At 53.8% G+C, this 25654-nt stretch overlaps 2 protein-coding genes across 3 annotated transcripts in view; both read right to left on the bottom strand.

The window, feature by feature from the left end:
* Window positions 1-887: 887 nt before the first annotated feature.
* On the bottom strand, window positions 888-13421 carry MINAR1 (membrane integral NOTCH2 associated receptor 1). Of its 2 annotated transcripts, XR_006598713.1 has the most exons (4): window positions 11133-13421; window positions 8727-8981; window positions 8318-8383; window positions 4683-4811 (listed from the first exon to the last, which is right to left on the bottom strand). XR_006598713.1 is itself a non-coding variant. In XM_023254793.2 (3 exons), exons 1-3 carry the CDS (start codon window positions 13419-13421, stop codon window positions 4614-4616), a joined length of 2742 nt encoding a protein of 913 aa, XP_023110561.2. In that variant the 3' UTR covers window positions 888-4613. The 2 variants fall into 2 exon arrangements, 1 of the variants encoding a protein (XP_023110561.2); XM_023254793.2 differs by lacking the exon at window positions 8318-8383 and having other exon boundaries at window positions 888-4811.
* TMED3 (transmembrane p24 trafficking protein 3) overlaps window positions 13341-25654 on the bottom strand; it is a 95094-nt gene continuing 82780 nt past the window's right edge. Inside the window, exon 3 of the mRNA XM_045058708.1 lies at window positions 13341-13471. Coding sequence (XP_044914643.1) covers window positions 13433-13471 — 39 coding nt within the window. The 3' untranslated portion in view covers window positions 13341-13432. The remainder of the gene's footprint in view (window positions 13472-25654) is intronic.

Raw genomic sequence — 25654 nt, 5'->3', positions numbered from 1 at the left:
CTCGCCTGGGGACCAGCAGCTTTACTGCCAGAAATGCACGCGTGCATTCACCAAAACCACGGATGAGCGAGTTCATAGCCCCAAACCGGGAGCTCCCCAGACGCCCACCAGTGGGTAGAGAAATCGTGCCACATTCTCCAGCAGATAACGCTGTGAAAATGGGGAGGCCACCACCATACACGGCAGCACAGATGTTTTCCACGGCATCATGTGGAGTGAAAGAAACCAGACACAAAGGATACAAAGTATACGCTCACTTGTTTCTTACCTTCCGCCTGCCTGCACGTGAAATCACATGGTTTCTGTGACTTCTCTCTCTTCACGCGCAAACAGAAAGCAGAATCAGGTCCGCAAACACAGAGAACAAACTGGTGGTTTCCAGAGGGAGTGAGAGGAGGCCCAGGCTGCCAGTTACGGGATGAGGAAGCCACGGACGGAAGGCACAGCACATGGAATACAGCCAATGGTGCCGTAACAATGCTGCGTGGTGACGGACGGTGGCCGTGCTTGTGGGGCCCAGCATAACGTACAGACGTGCGACTAATGTAACACTGTGTGTCAACTACACTAAAAAAAAAAAAAAAAAAAAAAATGCAAGGTACATGAATGTGTTTACATAAAGTTAAAAAAAAAAGGCAAAACGAATGTGTGGCCTTAAAACAGGAGGGCCACTTTTCTTCACCAGGTTTTAACTGGGCGGGGCATGAGGGAGGTTCTGGGAGGCTTCTGGGTGTCTGAGTGTCCTGTTTTTGTTTTTGTTTTTTTATCTGGGTGCTCATTACATGGATGGTTTCAATTTATGAAAAATCACCAAGTTGGACACTTCTGATATGTGCATAAAACTGAACGCTTACAATTTACGCATCAAATGAAATCTCACCGCAAGATATCTTATAATTTTTCAGTTTATTTTTGATTATATTTGGAGAGGCAGATTTTCTATGATAGCTTCCAACCAACCATTGTACATTAACCAAATTTTACACAAGCCATTTGAAAAAAGATCTAAAAATGTGCTTAGTTATTGGTATTATATAACGTTGATCAAGCACCAAGAGTGTGCTAACAGCTGTACAGAGCAAACATAGAAAAGGTTGACAGTCCCCGCCTTCAAAAATACCCACTGCTCCCCGAGTCTCACACATAGAACTTAAAAGTCACACCCTTTTATTCATAAGGCATAAATAAGGAAGTCTGTCGCAGTTTTCATTGTTCATCAATAAATATCTTATACCCTTTCCCCAATTATCCCAACAATTACTAATATCTTTGCCTTTAAATACAAATCTCTGTAGTACAATATACAGTATATACTGATTTGGTATTCACACGATGGACCATGATGTTCTTGCAAGTTGGTTATAATATGAAGCATGTTGAATTTCAACATTCACAAATTGCTACACCTCTTAACAGAATCATTTACTGTTGGCAGCACTTTTCCGTTGTTGTTTAAAAAAACGAGGTGCCGTCGCTCGTACACTGATAAACTGTAAACAAAAACAGCACTGCCTCGATTCCGATAAGGGCATCGGGACTCACGGCACATCAGAGCAGCGAGCGTCGGCACATCTACTAAAGTGGCCTGGCAGGTAGCAATCGCGTAGCCCCATGCCCTAAAATACTAACGCGCGACGGTCAGCTAGTAATGGTGATACAGAGGAACTTGCTTCGACCGTATCTGCAGTTTAAAGAAGGGGGTGGTGGCGTAAAATATCCGAAAACCGAGCCGGGAGACGTTTTTTTGCTTTTCTGCAAGGCTGTGTTCGAAGCAAATTCAGACTAGAAGAGAGGAATACGATTATTCTGAATTTAATGACTGGCTGAGGGTATCTGATTTCAGGACAATCCCTTAAGTGAGAACATCTGATTGTTCACTTTTCAAAAGCAAGAGAAACGAGGTGAATTTTGATAGTGTATGATTCTAGGCGCCAGGCATGGGAAATCGTACTTCCTGTGAATGCGCCGGAGACGATGGTACAAGGTGACGGCCGCTACGGGAGTCAGGCCAGTCCACACGGGATGAGAAGTCTCCTTCCCAGCCAGACTCTGGTCTTGCCCCGCTCTGCAAGTACAGGGATGGGGGAGGGGGACGGCTAGAGTGAGGGGGTCCGGGGAAAGAAGGCTGTCACAAGCATGGGGTCAGGAGAGAGAAAAGACCCAGCCGTGAACGCCACCTTCTCTAGATCCCAAGGCTCCGAGCATCTGTCAGCTTCAAGCTGTGGCAAAGATCCCTAACTTGGAACCACACTCCAAGCGATAAAGCTGGAGATAACCCGTCCCCACTGGGGCCATCGGGTTCCCCAGGGGCATCACCAGCCCTGGGTGTTTCTTCTCCGTCACGCGGCGATGATGTCGAGTTGAATTTTAAAGCCACACTAGACGGAGGGCCAGACGAGATTTCTCTGCTACCTCCTCAGACAGGAAAAGGGGAGAAGAAAATTCTACAGAGTCCCTTCTCTTCCGCACACGGGGTGGGGCTTACGGTCACACACCCTGCCTCAGTAGCTAGACACGTGGCTCAAGCAGGGCCCATCAGGAAGAGGCGATGGCAGTTTGGTCCATGCGCCATGGTCCTACCTGGCAAGGACAGCAGGGGTTGGGCTTGGACAAGGTTTTTCTCATCCCAGGTTGGCGCATCTCCACTTCTCTGCAAATCATGGAGCAAGAGGTTGGGAGCTACCTATCTCTGATGCTCTCGTGGCTTAATCTGTGATAAGGGGGACCGTGTCACGGAGCCGTCCTGGACGGCAGGAGAGCGGATAGGGTAGCTCCCAACTCTTACAGGTGGGAACCCAGTATCCCCCTTTGAGGGTGAAAGAAACAACCTTATTTAATGTACCCAACCCAGAACAGAGCACCAGAAAACGAAAATTCTGACAATAGACAGTAATGTATATATATATATATTTTTTTTTCATTTTCAACGATAAATCCTCAGTTCTGCATACTAAGGCTTAAGTTTCAGTCACCTAGTTGAAAGTCCACAGATAAACAGGAGAATAAAACAGGAGAATAAAAACAGTGACATAAAGGCCCCTAAACATGAAGGCTCACTACAGACAAAAGCATCCGTCCCTTAGTTGTTCACAGCGTGAAATGTTCCGACTGCCCCGTGTGGGGAAACGTAGACCTCGACAGAGCAAGCTGAGAATCATCCGAAGGTCTTGGGAACGGATGCTGGATCCTACTGCTTTAAAATCTGAGATGCTCCCCAAACCCCTCTTTCAGGAATTTATTATACCGTCCGGAGTGCTTCTTCCTACTCTCAACATTTGTTCATAACCCACCTTGTTCTCAGAAGACTTAAGGTAGCGAGCTTCTGCCATTTTTCTTTGACCCTGTAGCAAGACATTAGAGTCAAACGCCGAAAAGGATTCTCTCCGTGCAATTATGTCAAAGCACCATTCAACAGGTGGAAACTGGGATCAAATTCTGATCAAATTACAACAGCTTCCTGTACGCTGGAGAAACCTTGCTCTCAAGCTATTTAACAAAGAAGGACAATAAACCAAAACTAGGTGTTCAGATAGACATACACAGATAGATACGTAAATGGTTAAATAGAGATTTTTTTTCTTTTTTGCGCTGCTGACAAGTATTTGGAACTCTGGAGTTGGTGTTGCGTTGTGGAGAACACCTCCACGCCTTTATCGTATGACTGACAAGCTTTCAAGATCCTGTGAAAGCCACCGGAAGTGGTTTGCGGCACACAGAAACCACAGTCCGCGGTTAGAATGTCAAAGTTTCTACCTCGTCTCTACTCCTCAAGGCACAAGGACACGTTCCAAACTCTCCGACTCGCGTGTGAGAAGCAGAGTGCCCGGTACCACCAGGAGACAGAAGCCCAAGGAGCACGTGGGGGACCGCGTGGATGGCCGTGATTTTCCAGTACTGACCTTACGGTGTTGGTGAGCGGCTCTCCCCACACCCCGGGGTGTGGACAGGAAGATCTCCCGGCCCGGGTCCCTCAGCCTCGTACGCAGAGGGAGCACACTCCATGCTATGCCTGACTCGGCAGGTGAGCTCCTCCCTACGCCGTGCGCAGGAGAAAGATCCAGAATGTTCCATGAAGATCTGCAACGAGGATCATAATGGTGACCGGAGGGCAAGATTGAAAAGTCGTAGTCCTTGCTGCGAGTCAGCAGAGAAGTATCCTCTGGGGACACACAACCTGTGACTTCACCTGCAACGCAACATTAAGGAAAACAGAACTCATCAGGCTCTCTCCCTCCGCGGCCCCAGGCAGGCACGTAGCAAATATCTGCTGCGTAACATATTCCCCACCGCGAGACTTCAATAAAATGGAAAGAATCCAATTAATTTTTTTTTGCTTGGAATTCAATTTGCATGTTCTGCTCGTCCGTTACATTCTTTTGGTAGGAAAAGATATTGCACTTCTAACAACTCATCCGAGCGTCATTGAGTCAAAGCCAATAGGAGGGTAGGTCTCTCTAGAACGCACACTTCCTGAAGCGCATCTTGCCCACCGGCAGAAAGCCTCAGCGGCTGTGTCTCTACCCCAGCGAGCGGTCGCCACACGGCCCTGAGACCTCACGCCACAGAGGGAGAGCTGGCGGCAGCCAGCCGTGCACGGCGGGGCGGCCCCGGGCTCAGGATTTCATCGTGCAGATGGGCACGACAACCACGAGGATGACCGTGCACGCGGCAGCGGCGACCAGAGCGGCGATCTTGCAGACCTTGGCTCGTCTGAACTCCGCTTCCTTACGCTTCAGTAACGAGTCGTAGCCCGGGGTATAAACATCCTCCATCCAGTATTCTAAGTTGTTTGGGTTTAAGGACTCCTGTGTCTAGAAGCAATGACAAGACGTTAGGGACACGGAAAGTACTTGAAAGCAGGTCCCAGAGCGCCTGACTCGTCCGCAGCCCGGGACCACCGCGACATCCGCCAGGCCAGCCCCGCCTGACATGGGCCACCGAGGCCTCGGGCTCCTACACGCCACGACTACACCTGCCCCGCCCTTGCTGCCTGAGTCCACGGGTCTGACACGGGGAAACCACGGGTCTTCTCGCTGTGAGCAAGCAAATCAGGGCCGAGACACACGGGGCTCAACGCCAGGGGTCTGCGGCCACGAGCGGGCCGGCCGGGCCGTGGGACAACCAGGGAACCTCACTGACAGGTATGCTCCCCTACCGGCCCTAAGAACAGAGCCCTTTGAGGCAGGGCTCTCTCGTGGCTCTGATTCCGTTCCCAGATCCACACAAAAGCGTCTACTGAGAAATCAAAGTCCTGTCCCAGACGAGCAGCTCACACACAATCTAAAATATGGTCAGGCCGCTGCTCGGAGTCCCGGTCCACAGGGCCGTGCAGACGGTCCGAGGGCCACGGGCTGCGTCTGCGATGGCAGGCCCGCGCTGACCTCGGTCTCCCGTGTCCTGAGATTGACACAGCGTCTGTAGGAGAAACACCACAGTTCTCCTGAGCTGCCCGTGGACCCCGCTCCCCAGTGATGCGCTAATCAGTTCCTGTAACAGGGCAGAGGGGGGAGCAGTGTTCTCCCCCTCCGGCAAGAGCTTTTAATAACGTAGCGTCACGTGAAAGCAAACACAGAAATCCCAAGCAAGGTCACCTAAATCTCTGAAACACAAACAATGTATCCATCCTGGAGATTTTCTCGGCTTGTTTAATGCTCAAAACGTGCACGTTAAAGTCGCTCGGACACACGCACAAGATCACAAAACACATCCTTTGAAAACCGTTTGAAAACTGCATTGTAACGTGTTTTGGGGGGATGTTGGTGATTCTGACCCGTGTTACTTACTGGCCCGTCCTTCCAGACGCGCCTCTGATATTTGTCACCTGGCTCTGGGGACAGAGCAGCCTGGCCCCGTGGACGCACGCCAGGTGGGCCCGGTCAGTGGACGGGACGTTTTCCCAATTCCCTCCAGGCGTCTGCTCTGGGGCCCTGGGTCTCGGTGGGTTTCAGAAACAGCTCCCTTCCCTCGGCCTCAGATCCCAGGGCGACGACATCTGTCACTGGTGCTGGTGCCCGGATGCCCCCCGGGCTCTCACCCTGCCCATCGCACCGTGACAGCCCCTCCCTGATAGTCCCTCCCTTCCTGGGCCATCGTGAGTGACGGGACTCTCTCAGGAACGGAAAGTCTGTCACGACGGGGCTGGGTCTCTGCGGGGGCCCCCACTACCGCGTCCTCTGCTAGAGTCCCAGGGGCCCCGGCCTCCCCCAGCTGCCCGCTCCCGCCATTAGGACGAACACCCGTCTTCAGGCTCCAGCCAGGGGTCCCTCCCCGCAAAGTCTGCCCTCCACGGACACTTGCAATGTGTGGCTCGGCCACGAAAGCCCTTCAGCCATCTCACGGACACCGGACGGGAGAGGGGGATCCGGGACGGGTAATCTCACAGGCAGACTGGTCTGCCACGGTGAGCGGCCACCTGCGAGGGTTGGATGGCTGAACAGCAGCCCCCCCCCCCCCCCGACTCTGCACCTTCAAGACGGGCCCGGCTGCCTCTGCCTCCCAGGCTTGTCACGGAGGGAGGCCTGGAGCCAACCAAGCCCACCCTGCATGGCGGGTTCTGTCTCAAACAGAAGGAAGTTGGCTTCCTTTCACGGTCACGTACACCTTACAGGCCGGGACTCAGCCTGCAAAATAAACTATTTTTTATTAGCCTTCCTGATAACTTCAGGCTCTAAGGACAACAAACAGCGGTGATACCACAGTTTCCAGGGCCAGGGGCCAGGGTGGCTTGTTACCAGGCCCCCAGACCCTTGGAATGACAACAGGGCCCCCCCTTTGCTCCCGCCCCCGAGCGGGCGACCTCACACCCAGACACACGGGGCCCCGGAGATCGTCCAGATGGCGCAGCTGTCCTGACGTCACCTGAGTTTCCGAAAAGGAACGAGAACGAGTCAGGCCGCGCCTCCCGGCAACCCCTCCCCTCCTGCTTTGTGCAAAGGGCGCTCCCTCCTTGGCCCGACCTTAAGTGAGGTCACCAAAGCTCTCTAGTCTGAAGGCCTGCTGTTATTTCGGGCAATTTTGGGTTTATACTTATAAACGTGGCATGTTAACATGTCACGCATCTGTAGGGGCAAAAAGTCACCTGTGCCTGGGAACGGCCCCCTCCCCCAACTTCAAGAAGCTGTTTCAGGGCCCCCGGGCCGACTCTCGGTTTCGGCTCAGGTGATGACCTCAAAGTCTGTGAGTTCGAGCCCCGTTTTGGGTTCTGTGCTGACAGCGTGGAGCCAGTTTGGGATTCTCTGTCTCCCTCTCTCTGTACCCCTCCCCCCACCCCGCGTCTGTCTCTGTCTCTCAGAAATACATAAACGTTAAAATAAAGACATTAGTCGATCTATGACTCGTTCGATTCATCTGACCCTTTCATGATCGTGTACTAATTGAACCATCCAGGCCGTGAGACCCAGGAACGCAGGGGGAGTGGCCCCCACCGCGAAGCCGCACAGGGCCCTCCTGCAGGGCATCCATGCCCTGGCCCACGAGCAGGAGGAGGACAGGACAGGGAGCGGCCCGGAGGGACAGTGGACACAGCACACGCAGGGACACAGCGTGCAGGGGTAAGAGGGGCGAGGGGGCTGTCACCACAAGCCCCACCGTTAGAGTCTAGCCAGGACTGCCCCTTCCCCTAACTCCCGTCACTCAGGTTCACTGTGGTCGTTGCGGGGACACGCGGGCCCCCCGCTCTCTCGGCAGCCCAGGAGGAGGACCAGGGGCTGGGCTGGGTCCCGCACAGACTGAGGCTTGTCCGACCTGGGCCAGGCACTCGGCTCCCAGAACTGGCATCTCCTCGTCTGCAAGCCGCGGACCCTACGGTCCCCGCGCCCCGTGCTCACAGCCGCCCGGGAAAGAACGCGCAGCCCTGACTCGTTTCAGCATCACTTAACTGGCCCCTGAAATCCTTTCTAGCGCCTGCTTCCCGCCGGGGACTTTCAGCGCCTTGTCCCCAAACCTTCTCACAGCGGCTCTGCAAGGGACACACGGGCACGACCAGTGCACGGCATGGAGCGGGCAGAGGGGACGTCCCGGGTCCCTCCGCAGAGCAGCCCAGCGCTGGGGGAACCCGAGGTCTCTGCCCGCCACACCGCGCCCCCCGGCCCCCGCCACTGGCACCTCCCCCACAGCCCTCGACAGGCCAGGTCGCAAAGCTCATTCTGCAGGTGAGGACGGGATGCTTTCCCGTGGTGACACAGAGACACGGGCAGGCGCAGTGTGCACGGGACCAGGTGGGGCTGCCCACCGACGTGTGCCCGAACCCCAGCCCCTCGTGTGGTGGCCAGACTCGGGCCACGACTGCGTTCACCGAGCTCCCGGGGGTGGCTCTTACCTGGGACTGCTCCACACGGACACATAATCCGTAGCTTGGCTCCCACAAATATGTTTATCCCACGTGCTACATGTGGAAGGAGAAATCGGCTGGTGTTTCGTGAAGCTCTGTCTCAGGTCTCGTGGGCAACGAACGAGGAGGATGTACACTCGCTACAGAGCCTTAAACGCACCGGTTTAAGCTACTCGGCGGCCAAAGTCCGTCAATCAACCCTGCGTTCCCACTGCCAAATGTTTGCAAGCAAACCAGCAAAGTAACGCTCCCCTTGTTAAAGCCTCGGCTCCACGGCTGATCAAGGTTCAGAATCCCGGGGCGGGGGCCCCGGGGCGCCGGACGGCGAGGTCCCTCCTGCATGGGCTGGGGTGTGGGGGGTGCCTCCCCCCGCCGCCCGCGACCGCGCGAGACTCACCTGCAGGTCTAGGGCCGTCAGCTTGCCCTTGTCGCCCGCGTTCCTTGCGTACTCCTCGATGGTCCAGGAGGGCGGGCCCCGCTTCACCTCGGCCAGTTCCGTCAGCCGCATGTCCGCGTACAGGGGGTCATTCTTCATGTGCGCTTTGAGGGAGGCGGGGTAGGGGTGCGGGCTGAACACCTGCTCCACCAGGAAGCTGTCCTTGCACTGCTTGGGCAGTCGGTGCTGCGGGGGGACGCTGTATGGCCCGGCCGCCTGCAGAGGGGCACAGGGGAGGCCAGGAAAGTAGCACAGAGCCTGTGGGATTTCACGGCACAACCGGGCAGCCAGCGGCTTTCTACTGCGAGGCCCCGAGGGCGTCCGGGGAACAGGGGCCCCGAGGGCGTCCGGGGAACGGGACCCCGTGGGCATCCGGGGAACAGAATGCGGGGATTTAGCACAGATAGGAGGTACGCCAGGAGTGGGGGCAAGTGTCCAGGAAAAGTGTGCAATGGGATGGCCCCCACGTGAGCTCAGGCAACAAGACCTCGAGGACCAAGCCCTCGTGGCGTCACTGCCGTTAGCAGCCCTCCTCGCGCAGGCACGGAGCGGAGCCCAGAGAGGCCCCGCCGAGCAGGGGCGAGGCCCCCACGGAGCAGGGGCACAGCTGCTGGGGGGCTCGGCTTCCAGCTGGGCTTCCGGGAGTCTCAGCCCCTCGTTTTTCCCAGTTTGTACCTGGTGCGAGGAGTAAGCACCGCGGGCCCTTCCCCTCGAGGCGCTTCCGACATCGGGCCACCCTGCCCCTCGGGAGGGAAGCAGCCAGAGGGCACACGCCGGGAGCCTCCGGTGGTGCTGAGACCCTCCGGGGAGCGGCCAGCTGGACAGCAGTGTGGGGTCCCGGCCCGGGGGGACTCTGTTCTCCGTGAACCTGTCACACGGGGGTCTCACAGGGCCTCCAGGAAGCACTCGGTGACCGCCAAGCCTGGGTGGGCCCCCATCTCTGCACACTCTGCAGGCCCGTGACTGCCCGGCTCCCCGTCCGTCCGCCCCCTGGACGGCGAGGCCCGTAAAAGCGGGCACCTGTCAGTGTCCGCCTTTCTCCCCCTCTCCTGCCAGACCGGACGGCCGAGCAGAGGGCCGCCCGCCCGTGTGTCAGAGGGGGTCGACACCAGAACACGAAGCCGTGTACGTGACGTGGAAAAGCCAGGGAAAACAGGGCAGGCAGGGAGGAGAGGCTGCGGGTGCCTGAGAGGGACGTGTGCGTGAGCGCGGGATGGGCCGCGAGGCGCGAGTGTGTGAGTGTGTGAGCGTGGGCCTGCACGTGGACCGGGCCGGCTGGCGCCACACCGGCTCCCACAGCACGGGCTGCACGAGGCTGCACGAGAGCAGAGCAGTGGCCGGCACAGGCAGCAGGCCTCCCTGGGATCGGACAAGATCACTTCCGGCGCCTGGGGCTCAGTAGATGGAGCGTCCGACGTCAGCTCAGAGACTGCGGCTCAGGTCAGGATCTCACGGTCGGTGAGTTCGAGCCCCGCGTCGGGCTCCGTGCCGACAGCTCGGAGCCCGGAGCCCGTTTCGGATTCTGTGTCTCCCTCTCTCTCTGCCCCTCCCCTGCTCGTGCTCTGTCTCTTTCTCCCAAGAATAAATACACCTAAACAAAGATTAACATATATATATATATACGTATATACATATATGTATATAAATCACGTCTTTTACCCTCCTTCCTCCGATTCTGGACACTGAAAACTTGCGTGGAAGCCAGCCTCCCGCGTGGCTTCGTGAGCCCACAGCCCACACCGCCGTCACGCCCTCCCCGGCACCGGCCCCTCCGAGCGCCTGCGGCCCGTCCCGCAGAATCAGGGCATCGGCTCTGGCCAGAAAGGGGCGAGGAGGGCTGCCGCGGGCGCCACTGGCCCGCGGCTCCCCGCGGCAGGGGACGCGAGCATCCGTGTACGCCCGCCCTGGCACCGACGGGGAGGTGTCGGCCCTCAAGATGCAAAGGCACCGAGGCTCCCGGGAAGAGTGAGCACACGGCTGCGATGGCAGACAGCCACGGGGCAGGGGAAACGGGCGTCGGGTGTCGGGGAGCTGCCGTCGGGGGCGGGGGGGGCATTTCCTGACTGGGGACTCGCCGCCCGCTCCCCGCGCCCCGCTGTTTCAGGAGCAGTCATCCCTGGCTCGCCTGCGTCTCCCCCACACTCCCCGCTCCGCCACCCCTCCTGAATCCGAACCCCGCTCTCTCCCGTGGACGATACCAGGCACACGCTCCTTCCAGCTGGCGGACGGACCATCTGCCCGGGCCGTCCTCCCTGTCCTAATGCGGACCGTGCCCCAGATCTGGAAGGACAGCCAGGCTCCTCCGGGGATGCGCCCCGGGGCTGTCCCAGCGCGAGAGCCCTGATTGGTGGGCGCGGATTAAATTACCTCTTTGGACTTCTGGTGCCAGTCCTTACTCTCCCCGGGGCCCCTGTCCTTCGCCTCCTCCTCACCGAGGCCCGCGCGGCTGGCGTAGGTGATGGTGCGCCAGTCTCTGGGCGAGTTGGAGGTGCTGGCGATTTTGGACTCCGTGGCACTGTTCTCCTCCGTCAGGGACCTCGAGGACGGCCTGGTGAAGAGGCTCTTTTTTAAGGCCTTGACGCGGAGGCTCTCGCTGTTGCTTCCGCTGGCCTCTGAGCAGCACCAGTCGGCCGCGTTCTCGGGTTTGGGCCCACGGGGGCCGCCGTGCCCACGAAACATCCGGGGAGAGGCGCTCTCGTCGGACGGAGCCTCGCTCGTCCAGGAATTCAGGTCGACCTGCGCACCCGCCTTCTCGGGTTGCTGCATTTTCTGATCCAGCTTATTTAGCTTGCCCAGGACCTGCGAAATTTCCTCGCGGACACCCGACAGCGACTCAAGCTTCCGCTCGATCTCGCCGATCCTCAGCACCAGCCTGCACACGCTGGTCTTCAGCTCCTCTTCGGAGCGGTGGCTGCTGCTTTCGGGCCGGCTGCCCTTTTCTCCTTTGCTACCGGGAAGCCCGTTGGCGATTTTGGTTACGCTGTGCTCCGGCGAACTGTCGCAGTCCGACTTGTGGAGCTGAGACAAGGACCCTGTGCTGTTGTAACAGGAGGACTGCATCACCCCCGTGGAGCCACTGATGCTCATGTCGTCAAGAAATCGAAAAATGTCGCTGATGTCATCGCTGACGACCTCCGAGTCGTCGTCCGACTGCTTCATGGCGTGCCTGTCACTGTACTTGCTCTGCCCGGAGGCGCACAGGTCCTTGTACTTCTTGGGCTCCAACACGTGCTGCTCGGTCTGGGTGCCCACGCTGCTGGTGTCTGAGCTGAGCTGCCCCCCCGTGCAGCTAATGCTCTTGTCTTTGAACTTTCTGACCGGCTCGTGCTTCTCCAGGTCAACAGGGGACGAGACCTCTTTAGGTTTGAGCCCATCTGGTTTTGCCGCGTAGCCCCCGGGAAGGACCTGCTGTGGGTCGCTTGGCGCGAGGTAAGTGGGCCGCCTGTCTGGGGCGGGGAAACTGGGGGTCTGGCTGCTGGGGTGTGGATATCGCAGCTTCTCCTCAGAGGGGTTTCTGTTTAGGAAGGACCGTTCAAAGTCAGGGACCTCCTCGGTGTTGAGGCTCCAGCTTTTGGCCGGCCAGGGGGTCTGCTTGCCCGGCCTCCCCGGGCAGCGCCTGGCTTCCTGCGCCCCCGTCACTGGAGTGGGCCCAAAATACGTGGAGGCCTGCAGGTCGTCCAAGCTCTCGTGTTTGGCCCGCCTCTTGTCGGGCACCGGGGAGTACGTGCGGTTCAGGTACTGGCTGTTGTAGGGCGTCTCAAAGCTGTGGTTGAAGAAGGGTGTCCTGTGGGGCTCCGGGTGCCCCCGGGGCTCCCCACGCTCGACCTCTCCCTTGTTGGCGGGGCCAACCAGCGTGGGCGACACGGCCATCAGGTTGTGAAAATCCTCCTTAAAGATGTTCCTCTTCTGGACACAGGACTGGATGACAAAGGGCTCCGTGCCGCCACCCTGGCTCATGGGCAGGGAGTCCTGATCTGAGACGGGCTCGCTCTCAATGTTCATGGGGAAGTAGGTTCTCTGCATCTCACAGGGCTGGGGGCTGGCGATGGAGTAGGGCGCCAGCGCCTGCAGCCGGTCCAGGGAGGCCGCGCGGCCCTTCAGCTCCTTGCCGACGCCCAGCAGGAAGTTGGGCTCCGAGGCAGGCACGAACTGCGGCGGGCGGTCCTTGGGGTCCGCCTTCCGGCCCTGGGACGCCTGGCGGGCGGGGTAGCCCCGGCGGAAGGGCCTGTCGCCCAGCTCGCAGCCGAGGGGCTCGCACTGGGCCGCGGCACGGGCCTCCGCGTCCGCCCCGCAGGGCTCGAAGGGCGCCTCCTTGTGGCGCCCCTTCTGCCGGCCCGTGGGCAGCTTGCCCTTGGCCGCGCCCCCGTTCATCTGGATCAGGTTGAATATGGTCACGACGTCCGCGGCCACCATGATCTTCTTCGACTGCTGGTTGTTCCCGGGGCACTTCATCTTGTCCTTGAACAGCGTGGCCGGGAAGCTGGGGTCCAGACAGGCCGTGTAGAAGAGGACGCTTCTCAGTTTGGCGAGCTGGGACAGGTCGAAGCGGGCACACAGCGACTTGCACAGATCCTGGTAGGAAACGGTGTTTTGCTTGCTGTCCAGCTCCTCCAAGATCTTCATCAGGAAGAGGGACGTGTCCTGGTTGGTGTCCATGGCTGAGGACGTCAGAGCCTCGCGGCCGACGCTGAACGCTCCAGTCCGTTCTACAGCGACAACATCACAAAGTAGAGGGAGATCATAAACACCGGTGTAAACCAGGCCAGTTACGAACCACCTAGCGAGGCGCGAGGAGCTTTTTAATTTAAAAGTGTAGGGGCGCCTGGGTGGCTCAGTCGGTTGAGCGTCCGACTTCAGCTCGGGTCATGATCTCACAGTCTGTGAGTTCGAGCCCCGCGTCGGGCTCTGTGCTGACAGCTCAGAGCCCGGAGCCTGCTTCTGATTCTGTGTCTCCCTCTCTCTCTGACCCTCCCCCCGTTCATTCTCTGTCTCTCTCTGTCCCAAAAATAAACAAACATTAAAAAAAATTTTTTAAAAAAAATAAAAGTGTATCAGCAGCTTCGGAAACATTCATAGCCTACGACTTTTAAGTCCCTTCCCAGGAACCCACCTTAAAGAAATTGTCGATGACCGTGATTTATGTACAAAGATGTTTGCTGTGATGGCGTCTATAACAGTGGAAAAATGAAGCATCTTGAATGCCCAAATAACAAAGGAATGCATACATAAGATATGTTATGATAAACAATGACTCTTTGAAGCAGTAAGATTAGATTAAAGCGCATCAACAAAAAGGAGCAAACTATCAGTACAGGCAACAGCGTGGACGGGGCTCACAGGCATTGTGCGTGAGCGAAAGAAGCCACGTGCGTGAGGACGCCACTTTAATGACGCTCGGGAAGACACGTCGGTGGTCGCGGGGGCTGGCGGACGGTGCTTCCCTGACTGTCTACATCTGTCAAAAGTCACGCAGCCGTGTGCTAACACGTGTGACTTTCGCTACAGGTGAATTACACCTTCATTTAAAAATTACACACGGGGGGCGCCTGGGTGGCGCAGTCGGCTAAGCGACCGACTTCAGCCAGGTCACGATCTCGCGGTCCATGAGTTCGAGCCCCGCGTTGGGCTCTGGGCTGATGGCTCAGAGCCTGGAACCTGTTTCTGATTCTGTGTCTCCCTCTCTCTCTGCCCCTCCCCTGTTCATGCTCTGTCTCTCTCTGTCCCAAAAAAATAAATAAACGTTGAAAAAAAAAATTTAAAAATTACACACGGAAGACTTTTTAATGACAAAAAAAAATATGACACAATATTGAGCGAAAAAAATGAAAACTAGCCTGTATGTGTGAGAAGGTCTTCATTATACAAAGTGATATATTCTTGGAGATGACAATGAAAGAAATTAACGGACACTGAAATGTTAACAGTGGTTACGTTTGGATGGTAAATATGGACTTTTTTTTTTCTGAACGGTAATCTTCGTTCCTCAGTATTTTATTATGCAAATTTTCAAACATAGAGCAAAGTCGAGAGAATTTTATAGCAAATACTCATACACTCGCCATCTGGATTCCACCATTAACATTTTACCGTATCTGGTTTGTCACATATCCATCCATCCTTCATCGGGCTAGCTTATTTTGTTTCTAGTGCACTTCAGGGTAAATTGAAGGCATCTGAACACTTCCCCCTGAGCGTTTCATCATGCGTATCATTAATCCAAGTCCCAACAACGGTTCACAGCTTTTCTTTAATATAAGATCTACATGGGGCGCCTGGGTGGCTCAGTTGGTTGGACGTCCAACTTTGGCTCAGGTCATGATCTCACGGTCCGTGGGTTCGAGCCCCGCGTCGGGCTCTGGGCTGATGGCTCAGAGCCTGGAGCCTGCTTCCGATTCTGTGTCTCCCTCTCTCTCTGCCCCTCCCCCTCTCACTCTCTGTCTCTCAAAAAATGAATAAACGTTAAAAAAAAAAATAAGATCTACATGCACAAATCTTAAGGGTACGTTTGCTGAAGCTTCAATAAAAGCACGTCTGTGTAGTAACCAACTCCCCTGGAAAGATCTAGAACGTTCCGAGTGCCACAGAAAGTTCCCTCGTACCCCTTCCCCCTGTGTTCTGATGTGTTCTGTGTAATGTTATTTTTCTTCATAATTTCCCATCCTCTCTGAAATTCTGACGTCTGCTATTTCGTAATCAGCACACAAAAATAATAAGCCTTCGAAATGGACGGAAAAGCCACGTTAACCAGTCCCTGAACAGAAACATTAAACACACCAAACCGAGGGTTTCACAGAATTCCCTAAGACAGAGTAGAGCCCATCCATTATCGAGGACCAGGTCTGAGATTTACCAGGACGCCCAGGACACGCGTCTTCGGCCGCACCTGCCGGCGGGCCAACCCTGCTGATTGTGAAATCAGCCTGTTGCCCTGTTTTCTACAGGAACCGCATCTTTTCTCTGGACTGGTTTCAGCGGCTCCCGGCAGCGGGCTGTCCCTCCTGAGGGCAGAGCTCCCACGAGGAGCTCCCACACGTGTCTGCAGGGGCCACGGTCTGGATGTCCCTGTGGGGAGGAGGCAACGAGGCCCCGAGGGGTCCCGTTCCCGCCCAGAGCATGCTGCGGGGAAGCACGTCCTACAGGGCCACCCAGCCCGCCCCAAGAAAGCGCTCGGTGTGGGGACCATCTGTTAAAGGAGAGGACTCGAGTGTGGAGTAAGTGGGTGCAGGATGGTGGGGGACAAATGCACATTCTGCTCCATCACTGGGGACCCGAGCACCTGCAGAGACGCTCTTCCTGGACTCTGACAGCCTCACCAGACCTCTTGGGAGTGTCCTGACCGATGGGGAAACAGACTTGGGGGGTGTAGGGCAGCCACGGGGAGCAGCGAGCCCTGACCCCGCACGGCTCCCGGGAGACCCCGACTCTGCTTCCCCGGGGGGCTTCTCCACGTTCTCCCCTGCCCACTGGCTACACATTTCTCGGCCCCAGTCAGCAAGGCCCAGGGTCTCCGGCAGAGAAGGAAGGAATCACGAGTGATCTGGAAAGCCTGAGTCATGTTTTATTAAAACCGCTCATGGACGGCCAGGGGAAGGCACCTGCCGCCACGCAAGTGGGCGTGTGGACGCAGGGGCAGCCCGTGTGCGAATGGCCACAGAGAAACCCCACAGGAGAGCAGACCAGGCAGGAGCCTGGAGACACGGGTGCTTTGTAACGGCGGGACCAGCTCCAGCTGCCGCGGGCGGGCTCCCTCCCTCCACCACACTGGCAGCCCTGTGGGGGGTGGGGGGAAACGGTGCCCCCATCTCACAGACCGGAGACTGAGGTCCCAGGAGGGGTGACCGCCCGTCCAGAAGAGACGCAAGTTGCCGAGGGCCCGAGTGGGGGCAGGTATGGGGGCCGCTCTGGCCCGTGCACCTGCTGAGCCCCGGCTCTACGCAGGGGCCTACGCGGAACACGCACCACAGGACGGAGAGGGGGCGTCACGGCTCTCGGTGCGCTTGGGACAGTAACACACGTGCACATTCACAGACACACACACACATGGAGACCCACACCCCGCTCACTCAGCCTCCCCCTCTCTCAGCTCTCTCTGGGCCGGTCCCTCAGGGTGTGAACACTTTCAGCTCCCAGCACAGCCCAAAGCACATTGTGAGAGCGGCCGAGGCACCCACACACCCACCGTCTTGGGTCCAGGAGGCCGACACCAGCACGACACCTGCCAGCCACACGGTCCTCATGAATCTCGGTGGGCACGTGGACGGGGCAGGGAGGGCTCTCAGGGGGCCCTGAGCAGCTGGGCGTCTGGCAGTCAGGCCCCCTGAGGACCCCGTGTGGCCCCACGGACCGTCCCCCTCAACCCTGCCGAGTGCCCTACATCTCCCCGTGCTGGAACCCTGCTCCCCTTCCGGGGGCTCCTGTGGCAGCCCCTCCCCCACCCCTCACTGACCCCAGAGTTTAAGGGAGTCGTGCCCTCCTCGGTGGTCAGCGGCCCTCTGCCCGAGCCTGGGTCACAACATTTCTCACATGATCTCATGGTTGGTGAAGTTTTAACAAACGTCTGACAGGTATTCCAGGAAAGAGAGGATGGTGGAAAGCCAATAATCAAAATGATAATGTTAGAAATGTTTGAGACTGGAAACATGAACCTCAAACTCAAAGAGCAACCCCAAATAAGACATACAGAAATAAATTCACCTTTAAACAGCAAAACACACATGAAGAGAAAGCCCTGAAATGGTTGAGGCAGTGGGGGAGGGAATGAATTTCTGAGAAAAGAATAAAACTAAAAACAGATTTTTCAAGAATAAAAAAAAAAACAGACTATTCTCTTCTATAAAGATGATATTGTAATTTGGACCATCTTTCAGAGAAACCGAGGTCTGTTTACAAAATCCATATTGTGTGTATTCCATTAACAGATGTCCAGAATTATTGGTCCATTTAAAGTTAAAAAAAAGAAGAAGAAAAACTAGAAGACACAGACACACACAAAAAAGAAAACTAGAAGACATAGACACAAAATTCTTAAAGTGCTAAGGAAAAATGACTTATCGTTTATAATCCTATCACCAGATAAACTATTATTCAGAAATAAAGATTAAAACTAACTGCAGACGAAGATGCCTTTGTCGCTCACATTCCTCACTGTAAAAGCTACTGAAGAAGCTCCTTCAGAGAAATGAAAGACGGATTCAGAAAGAAGAAAGCAGTAAACATATAGTAAATTCTAAACACACACCAACTGTAAAAAACCATGTTAATGACTATTTTTAGAGCTAAAATAGAAGGGGGGTGGTGATCTAGGTTAAAACTCCCTCAGCATTACCTGGTATCCTCCAGAGGAGGAAGGAATGTTAAATACATTTAGATGTTAACTCGAAAATGTATGTTAGAAAACAATTTATGGAGGGGCGCCTGGGTGGCTCAGTCAGTTAAGCAAAGGACTTCGGCTCAGGTCATGATCTCGTGGTTTGTGAGTTCCAGCCCCTCATCAGGCTCTGTGCTGACAGCTCAGAGCCTGGAGCCTGCTTCAGATTCTGTGTCTCCCTCTCTCTCTGCACCTCTCCTGCTCACACTCTGTCTCTCAAAAATAAACATTTAAAAAATTTTATAAAGACTTATTTTTTTTTAATTTTTTTTAACGTGTATTTATTTTTGAGACAGAGAGAGACAGAGCATGAATGGGGGAGGGTCAGAGAGAGGGAGACACAGAATATGAAACAGGCTCCAGGCTCTGAGCTATCAGCACAGAGCCCGACGCAGGGCTCAAACTGACGAACCGGGAGATCATGACCTGAGCCGAAGTCGGCCGCTTAACCGACCGAGCCACCCAGGCACCCCTAAAAATTTTAAAAGAAGAAAAGAAAAAAATTTATGGATCACCACCAGGAGAACAGGAAGAAATTATAAAACTTAATGTAGAATTTTAAACGCATGTAGACAAAACAGAATAAATGAACAATCAATTAATAGAAGGTCAGAAATCAGGGAAATGAAGCAGTGACAAAGGAAGACAAGTAAAAATCATGAATAAGGTGACAGAAATCTTTCCAAATACATCAAATCACAATAAACGTAAACAAGCTAAATTCACCAGCTCAAAGTCTGTGACTCTCATTTGGAATTTTTTTTTTTTAATTGCAGCCAGGTGCCACCTATGAGCGATATACCTAAACATACTGTCACGGAAAGGCTGCAAGGATCAGGATGAAGTAGGAAATTTCAGCCAAAACCAAATCAGGATACAGTTGGTGTTTGTTATAGGCAGAATAGTACAATAGTTAAAGATCGTAGACTCTTCTGCCAGATAGCCCAAATCTAAATCCAGTAATAGTATTGATCTCGCATGACTGAGTTTTACGCATGAATGCCTGGAAAAGAGTAGGCAATTTGGCGGAAAAAGCTCAAGATAAGCAAATTCTATCGCCCTCCACATCCACCTCTGGTTACAAAGCAAGGTGACCATTCACAGGGTTCATAAGGAAGCAAAGCTGATTCTTTTTTTTTTTTTTTTTTTAATTTTTTTTTTCAATGTTTATTTATTTTTGGGACAGAGAGAGAGCATGAACAGGGGAGGGACAGAGAGAGAGGGAGACACAGAATCGGAAACAGGCTCCAGGCTCTGAGCCATCAGCCCAGAGCCCGATGCCGGGCTCGAACTCACGGACCGCGAGATCGTGACCTGGCTGAAGTCGGACACTTAACAGACTGCGCCACCCAGGCGCCCCGCAAAGCTGATTCTTAAAGACAGATTTTAATAGTAAAAGAGTACAGGGGGGTGGGGAGATCATATAATTGATATCATACAGCAGCTAATATGAATTTATTTACAGCCAATTTAAGGATACACTTCAAAAACATTGGGGCGCCTGCGTGGCTCAGTCGGTTAAGCGGCCAACTTCGGCTCAGGTCATGATCTTGCGGTCTGTGAGTTCGAGCCCTGCGTCGGGCTCTGTGCTGATAGCTCAGAGCCTGGAGCCTGTTTCAGATTCTGTGTCTCCCTCTCTCTGACCCTCCCCCGTTCATGCTCTGTCTCTCTCTGTCTCAAAAATAAACGTTAAAAAAAATTTTTTTTAATTAAAAAAAAAAGAAAAACAAAAACATAAAAATGCATGGAAAAGAAAGTTACAAATGGATGTGTCATGTGACTGGTGTAATTTGGAACAAAATGGATTGTTCTGCAATGTATATATAAAAAGGAAAGCACGAAAATGCACGTGGAATGAAATATGCCAGGTTTGGGACAGTGGTTTCTTTTGGAGAAAGACAGAGGGGGAGGAAGATGTGGAGAAGCCTAAAATGAAGGCCCAGCATTAGGCGCTGCCTTGACATCTGGTGAGACCTGGAGGGCCTCGAATGGCTCCCCATCTGCTCCTGCGGACAAGACCCCCCAGCCAAACGGGGGTTGGTACCCTGCCAGCCATGGAACTGTGCAAACAGGCCGATCACAGCCTCCCACGGGAAGTATGGGTCACTCACCGTCTTGTCACAACAAAGCCTGCCTCCCGCAGCCCGTGTGTCCAGTCTGCTCCCAAGTTCAAACCCTGTGTGGCCCCGTGTCCTCCTCCTCCAGGTTGTGAACGTGTGATTAATAACCACTGTCAGCTTCATCTGCCCAACGCCTGGTGTTTGGTGGGTGGCCAGCCCCAAGACTCCGGGAGGGGAAGCCCCCTCACCACGGGGGAAGGGCAGGTGATGGGAGCAGGACTCTCACAGTCTTTCCTTTGAAAACACAAAGCAACAAGCACTGTGGCAAAATGACCAAATGGAAGCCCCTATTTCACCTCAGTGGCAGATGGACATCCCTTAGGTCACTTTCCCCTCTTTTACGCACTTTTGAAAATACATACTAATTAAAGTACATTTTAAAAACTAGGAAAACAAGTTCCCGCTCAGACCTGCCAGAAACAGAAAAGAAAATTTTTATAAATAAGGCCGCAAAGGCGAGCAACTAAGAAAATCAACAAGACGCTATTTGTCCCCACCCCCACAGTCTTCTGTGGAGTTTCTCAAGTTCCCCGCATGAGTGAAGACGTATGGCGTCTGTCTTTCTCTGCCTGACTTATTTCACTTAGCATAACACCCTCCAGGTCCATCAATGGGATGGGGCTTTGGGGAGGGGGTAAATGGGGGATGGGCATCGAGGAGGGCACCTGTTGGGATGAGCACTGGTGTTGCATGTAAGCGATGAATCACAGGAATCTACACCCGAAACCAAGAGCACATTGTGTCCACTGTATGTTAGCCAACATACTATATGTTTAAAAAATGTTAGCCAACAAACTATATATTTGTTATATTGCTATATATGTTAGCCAACAAACTATATATTTGTTATATTGCTATATATGTTAGCCAACAAACTATATATTAAAAAAAATAATAAGTAAATAAATGAAAAAAAGAAAATTGACAAGACAGCATTTTGTTGATGTTCTGCTTTGTTCTGTTTGCATTTTTATGGCTCTGTGTGCTGGAGGGAACCCTGAGCAGTTACTTGCTTTAAGATAATTAGATGAGTTTTCTGGTCAAAACGCCGAGCTATTTGGACAGTCAAATGTTAAAATTTATGATACAGCTCCTATGATCATAATTTGGTGGAGAAATCCACGGAGAGTAGAAAGACAAGAAGGAGACCCAATGCAGGTAAGGATTCAACGTATGATGAAGGTAGCCGTTTGGGTCAATGAGAAAATAATGGTTTATTCAGTAAAACATAAATGCGTCCATATTAGGTATTATTGGAGTGACTGCTTAACGAACTGGTAAAAAATTAAGTTAGTTCTCAGTCGTTGGCATATACGAGAGGACATTATGCATGAAATACAAAGAAGGAGATTTTAGTTGGGATTTAGACAATGGGAGGTCAGGTAAGTGTCTTCCACACGAGATTCCAGAAGCTGAAATCACGGAGAATGAGACTGATCAGCTTGGATAACTGGAAATGACTTACTTACAATGCCAATAAACGTCATAAAAAATGAAAAAAAAGGAACTGGAATGCAGAAGCTATTCGCCTCTTACTGAAGGCTCTAAATACTACTACGAAAGGAGGAGCAGTCCAAAAGAAAAAAACAGTCAATTTACAAAGAAAGAAAGGCTAAGAAAATAATGTGCATCATCATAAATAAAGCAAACTAAAACAGCAATGTGTTTGACTACCTTCTAATTTATAAATCTAAAGTATTTAAGCTCATATTTTCTTTATGAAATGGAGAAGCACCATAATAAACAGACTTTTTGCCTGCTGCAGTAGAGTTGGTCAGGACGCTCATACCTGGGTGGCCCAGTCGGCTAAGCATGCGACTTCAGCTCAGGTCATGATCTCACCGTTCATGAGTTCAAGCCCTGCGTCGGACTGTGCGCGGACAGTATGGAGCCTGCTTGGGATTCTCTCTCTGCCCCTCCCCTCCCCTCCAAAAATAAATAAATAAATAAACAACCAAAAAAAAAAAAAACCCAGAAGGCACGTACCACTATCGGGGGGATGTGGGAAAGCAGGCAGCCCCCTGCACTGTGGCACCAGGGCACATCTGTGCGACGGCTGTTGTAGGAAGTAATCAGCGGTAACATTTAAAATAAAACTTAACACCTAAAATGAAAATATACTATTTTTAAATCAAACAAATCCACACTTGTAAGCATTTCTCCAAAGGAAAGAATCAAATATGTGTAAAAAAAAAAATGCTACAGATAACATTCACTTCAATATGGCTCACAGTAAGAAAATATCGCGGATAACCTTTGTATCCAACAACTGGTCATGTGAAATTGTAGCGCATCGATAAACAGTGAAATGCCATGCGGCCATTAATAAATCATGCTGCAAATATATATTCGTTGACACATTTAATGTCAATGGCCTTTCGTCAGTAAAAAGGTATGTCTAAATGGTATGTTATAACATGATATAAAATTGTCTGTAAACACACACCCTCTATATACCAAAACTAGTAGTAAGTGTCCCTGGCTGAATTTTTCTTCCTTTTGTTCAGGTCTGTTATCACTTAAATGTTCTGAATCATCTAATTTTCTAACAAACAATAAAGAGGCAAAGATTTTCAGGCAGATCCCAGCGCTGTAAATCGGGGAATAAATTATCACCTCTGATCTTTGGTTTTCTCATCTAGAAAAGGAAGGTATCACTTCCTCCTCCTGAGATCACGAACGGGGTCAAATGAGACATCCATTTTCTCATTCAAAAGATATCTGGCGGATGCCAGGCACTGTTTTTAGCCGTAGCGATACCGCAGGATACAGAGCAGACCAAAGCTAAAACAAAACTACCCTGCAGAGCCTGTCTTCTAGGTGGGGCGCAGATAATAAGCAAAATAAATCAGTAAAACCTACAGTACATTAGAGGCGAACTACCTACGGAGAAAAACAGAGGACCTCAGAAAGAACAGGGCAGAGGGGGCGGTAATTTTAAGATGGTCAGACAAGTCCTCAGGGCAAAGGCTGCATTTGGACGAAGTCCCCACACACGCATGGAAGAAACCCCTGGGGGAGGGGCAAGCATCCAGGGCAGAGGGAACAGCTAGTACAAAGGCCCTGGGGCAGAAGCACAAAGGGCACGTCGGGCTGCCCATAGAGGCATTTTATAAAATATAGCGTGCAAAGCGTGCCAAGAAATACTAGGTATTAGTATTAGCTCCAAAGTGATTATTTACCAGAACGTCTCCAAAAATGCCTTCCTAACGCTCAGGCGTCGCTTGTGTTTCCTTTTATTTTATTTTTTAATTTTTTTTTTTAACGTTTATTTATTTTGGGGACAGAGAGAGACAGAGCATGAACGGGGGAGGGGCAGAGAGAGAGGGAGACACAGAACCGGAAGCAGGCTCCAGGCTCCGAGCCATCAGCCCAGAGCCCGACGCGGGGCTCGAACTCACGGACCGCGAGATCGTGACCTGAGCTGAAGTTAGACGCTTAACCGACTGAGCCACCCAGGCGCCCCTCATGTTTCCTTTTAGAGTAAAATGCCAATAACGAGAGGTAGCAGGTCCCTTAACGTCCCCTCTCCCCGCCTGGAATTGTCCCCAGGCCACCTCCCTCCTGTGACCTCCCAGGAAGAGGTGAAGCCCTGGACCAGATGGTGCCAGGAGAATGGAGAGGGACAGACGGACGGCATGGGGGGAGGGGCAGGGACGCCACAACGTTGCCTGGCAGCACACGAGCCCCCCGTGCATTCGCGCCCCGGAAACCCCCGCATCCGCCCTCACAGGCCTGCCATTTTCCCTCGCCGGAACTCGTGTTCACGGTTTTCATTCGGCGACAGATCCGAATGCGGGCTCCAGATCCCACGTGCGCCCACCGGACAGCGGGGAGCGGCTCCGCGGTTTCCGCGCCTGATGCGCTTTGGCGACGGTGTCGAGCTTTCACTGTCGAGTTTCCCAAAGTGGGCCCCGTGGAACCTCTGGACTCCGCGGCTCAGTCCCAAGAGGGTGGAGTCAGGACTCGAGAGACGCTGACCAGGGCGAAGATCCGGGCAGATCGTCCAGGGCGTCCACGGCCCCCAGAGCCCAGAGAGAGCGTCGCCTGGGTTCTGCCGCCCCAGTGGGTGGCAAATACGGACCCTGTCAATCGCTGTCCCGTATGTGCTCCCTCCTGCCGCTGTGACGTGTCACCACAAACACAGAGCCTTAAAACGACACTGACCTGCCATCTGAGGGACCTAGAGGTGAGGGGTCCCCCGTGGGTTCACGGGGCTAAAGCCCAGGTACCGGCCAGGCGGCGACCCCCCCAGGGGCTCTAGGGAGGAACCTGTTTCCTCGAGGGTTTCGGTTCCTGGCCGAGGCTTCCCAGGACTCCTGGCCCCTTCCTCTGGCTCCAAACCCAGCAGTCACGTGACTGCCGCCTCTGCTCCAGAGGCCACGCCTCCCTCTGCAACTTTTTTGCCTTCTTCCCACTGGACTTCCCACTGGACTGTTGTGATGACACGGGCCACCCAGATATCTAGGGTGCTCCCCTTCTCAAGGTGCTTAATCAGTCTGCAAAGTCCCTGCTGCTATGAAGGTGACAGTCACAGGTTCTGGGGGCACCTGGGTGGGTCGGTTGAGCCTCCGACCTCAGCTCAGGTCATGATCTCACAGTCTGTGAGTTGGAGCCCCGCGTCGGGCTCTGTGCTGAGATCAGAGCCTGGAGCCTGCTTTGGATTCTGTGTCTCCCTCTCTCTCTGCCCCTCCCCTGCTCACGCTCTGTCTCTCTCTCTCTCTCTGTCAAAAATCAATAAATATTAAAAAAAAATTTTTAACAGTCACAGGTTCTGGGGGCCCCTCCCCACCCATGCCCCCCACCCAAGCACACAGAAGGAAGAAAACCTCATCACTGCGCTTTCTCATACTTAGGGGGACATAACTGGAAACCTGGGTCCTTCCCAGCGGCGAATGCTCTGCCCTAACTGATAAAACAGTACCTGCTTGGCCCAGCCTCTCGGTGAGAACCCTCTCTGGGCGGGCAAGTGAGGGGGTGACAGTTATCACCAGCGAGGTCAACACGGGCTCTCCTGTCCGGGGTCCTGAAATGCATCTGAAAATCCTGAAGACGCAGACGGCCACACTGCCTCGTCCTCTCCCCATTCCGGGAGCGTGCAGCACCCCGACCTGAGCCGGTGGGCATGGTGGCCTCCAAGACCAGGCAGCGCCCCCCTCTCCCCACGAGGCTGCTCCTCACACCAGAACCAGCCCTGCCCCAGGCCGGGCAGACGTCGGGGACCTGGTAAAGGGCAGCCCTCCCAGGGTCGGCAGACGGCCCCTCTGTCCGGGCTCCTCTGACCAGCCCTGACCGGCTGCGGCCACCCCGCTGATGGGATTCGGCCACAAGGCGCGGTCTGTGACTCAGAATGTGGGCTCGAACCCGGGTCTCCCCACCCCCGGCAACGGGCACTTGCAAGA

Source organism: Felis catus, chromosome B3, assembly GCF_018350175.1.
Source record: "Felis catus isolate Fca126 chromosome B3, F.catus_Fca126_mat1.0, whole genome shotgun sequence".
Taxonomy (NCBI): Eukaryota; Metazoa; Chordata; class Mammalia; order Carnivora; family Felidae; genus Felis; species Felis catus.
The sequence above is the reverse complement of the archived record's forward strand: the minus strand, read 5'-3'. Positions and strand labels throughout refer to the sequence as shown.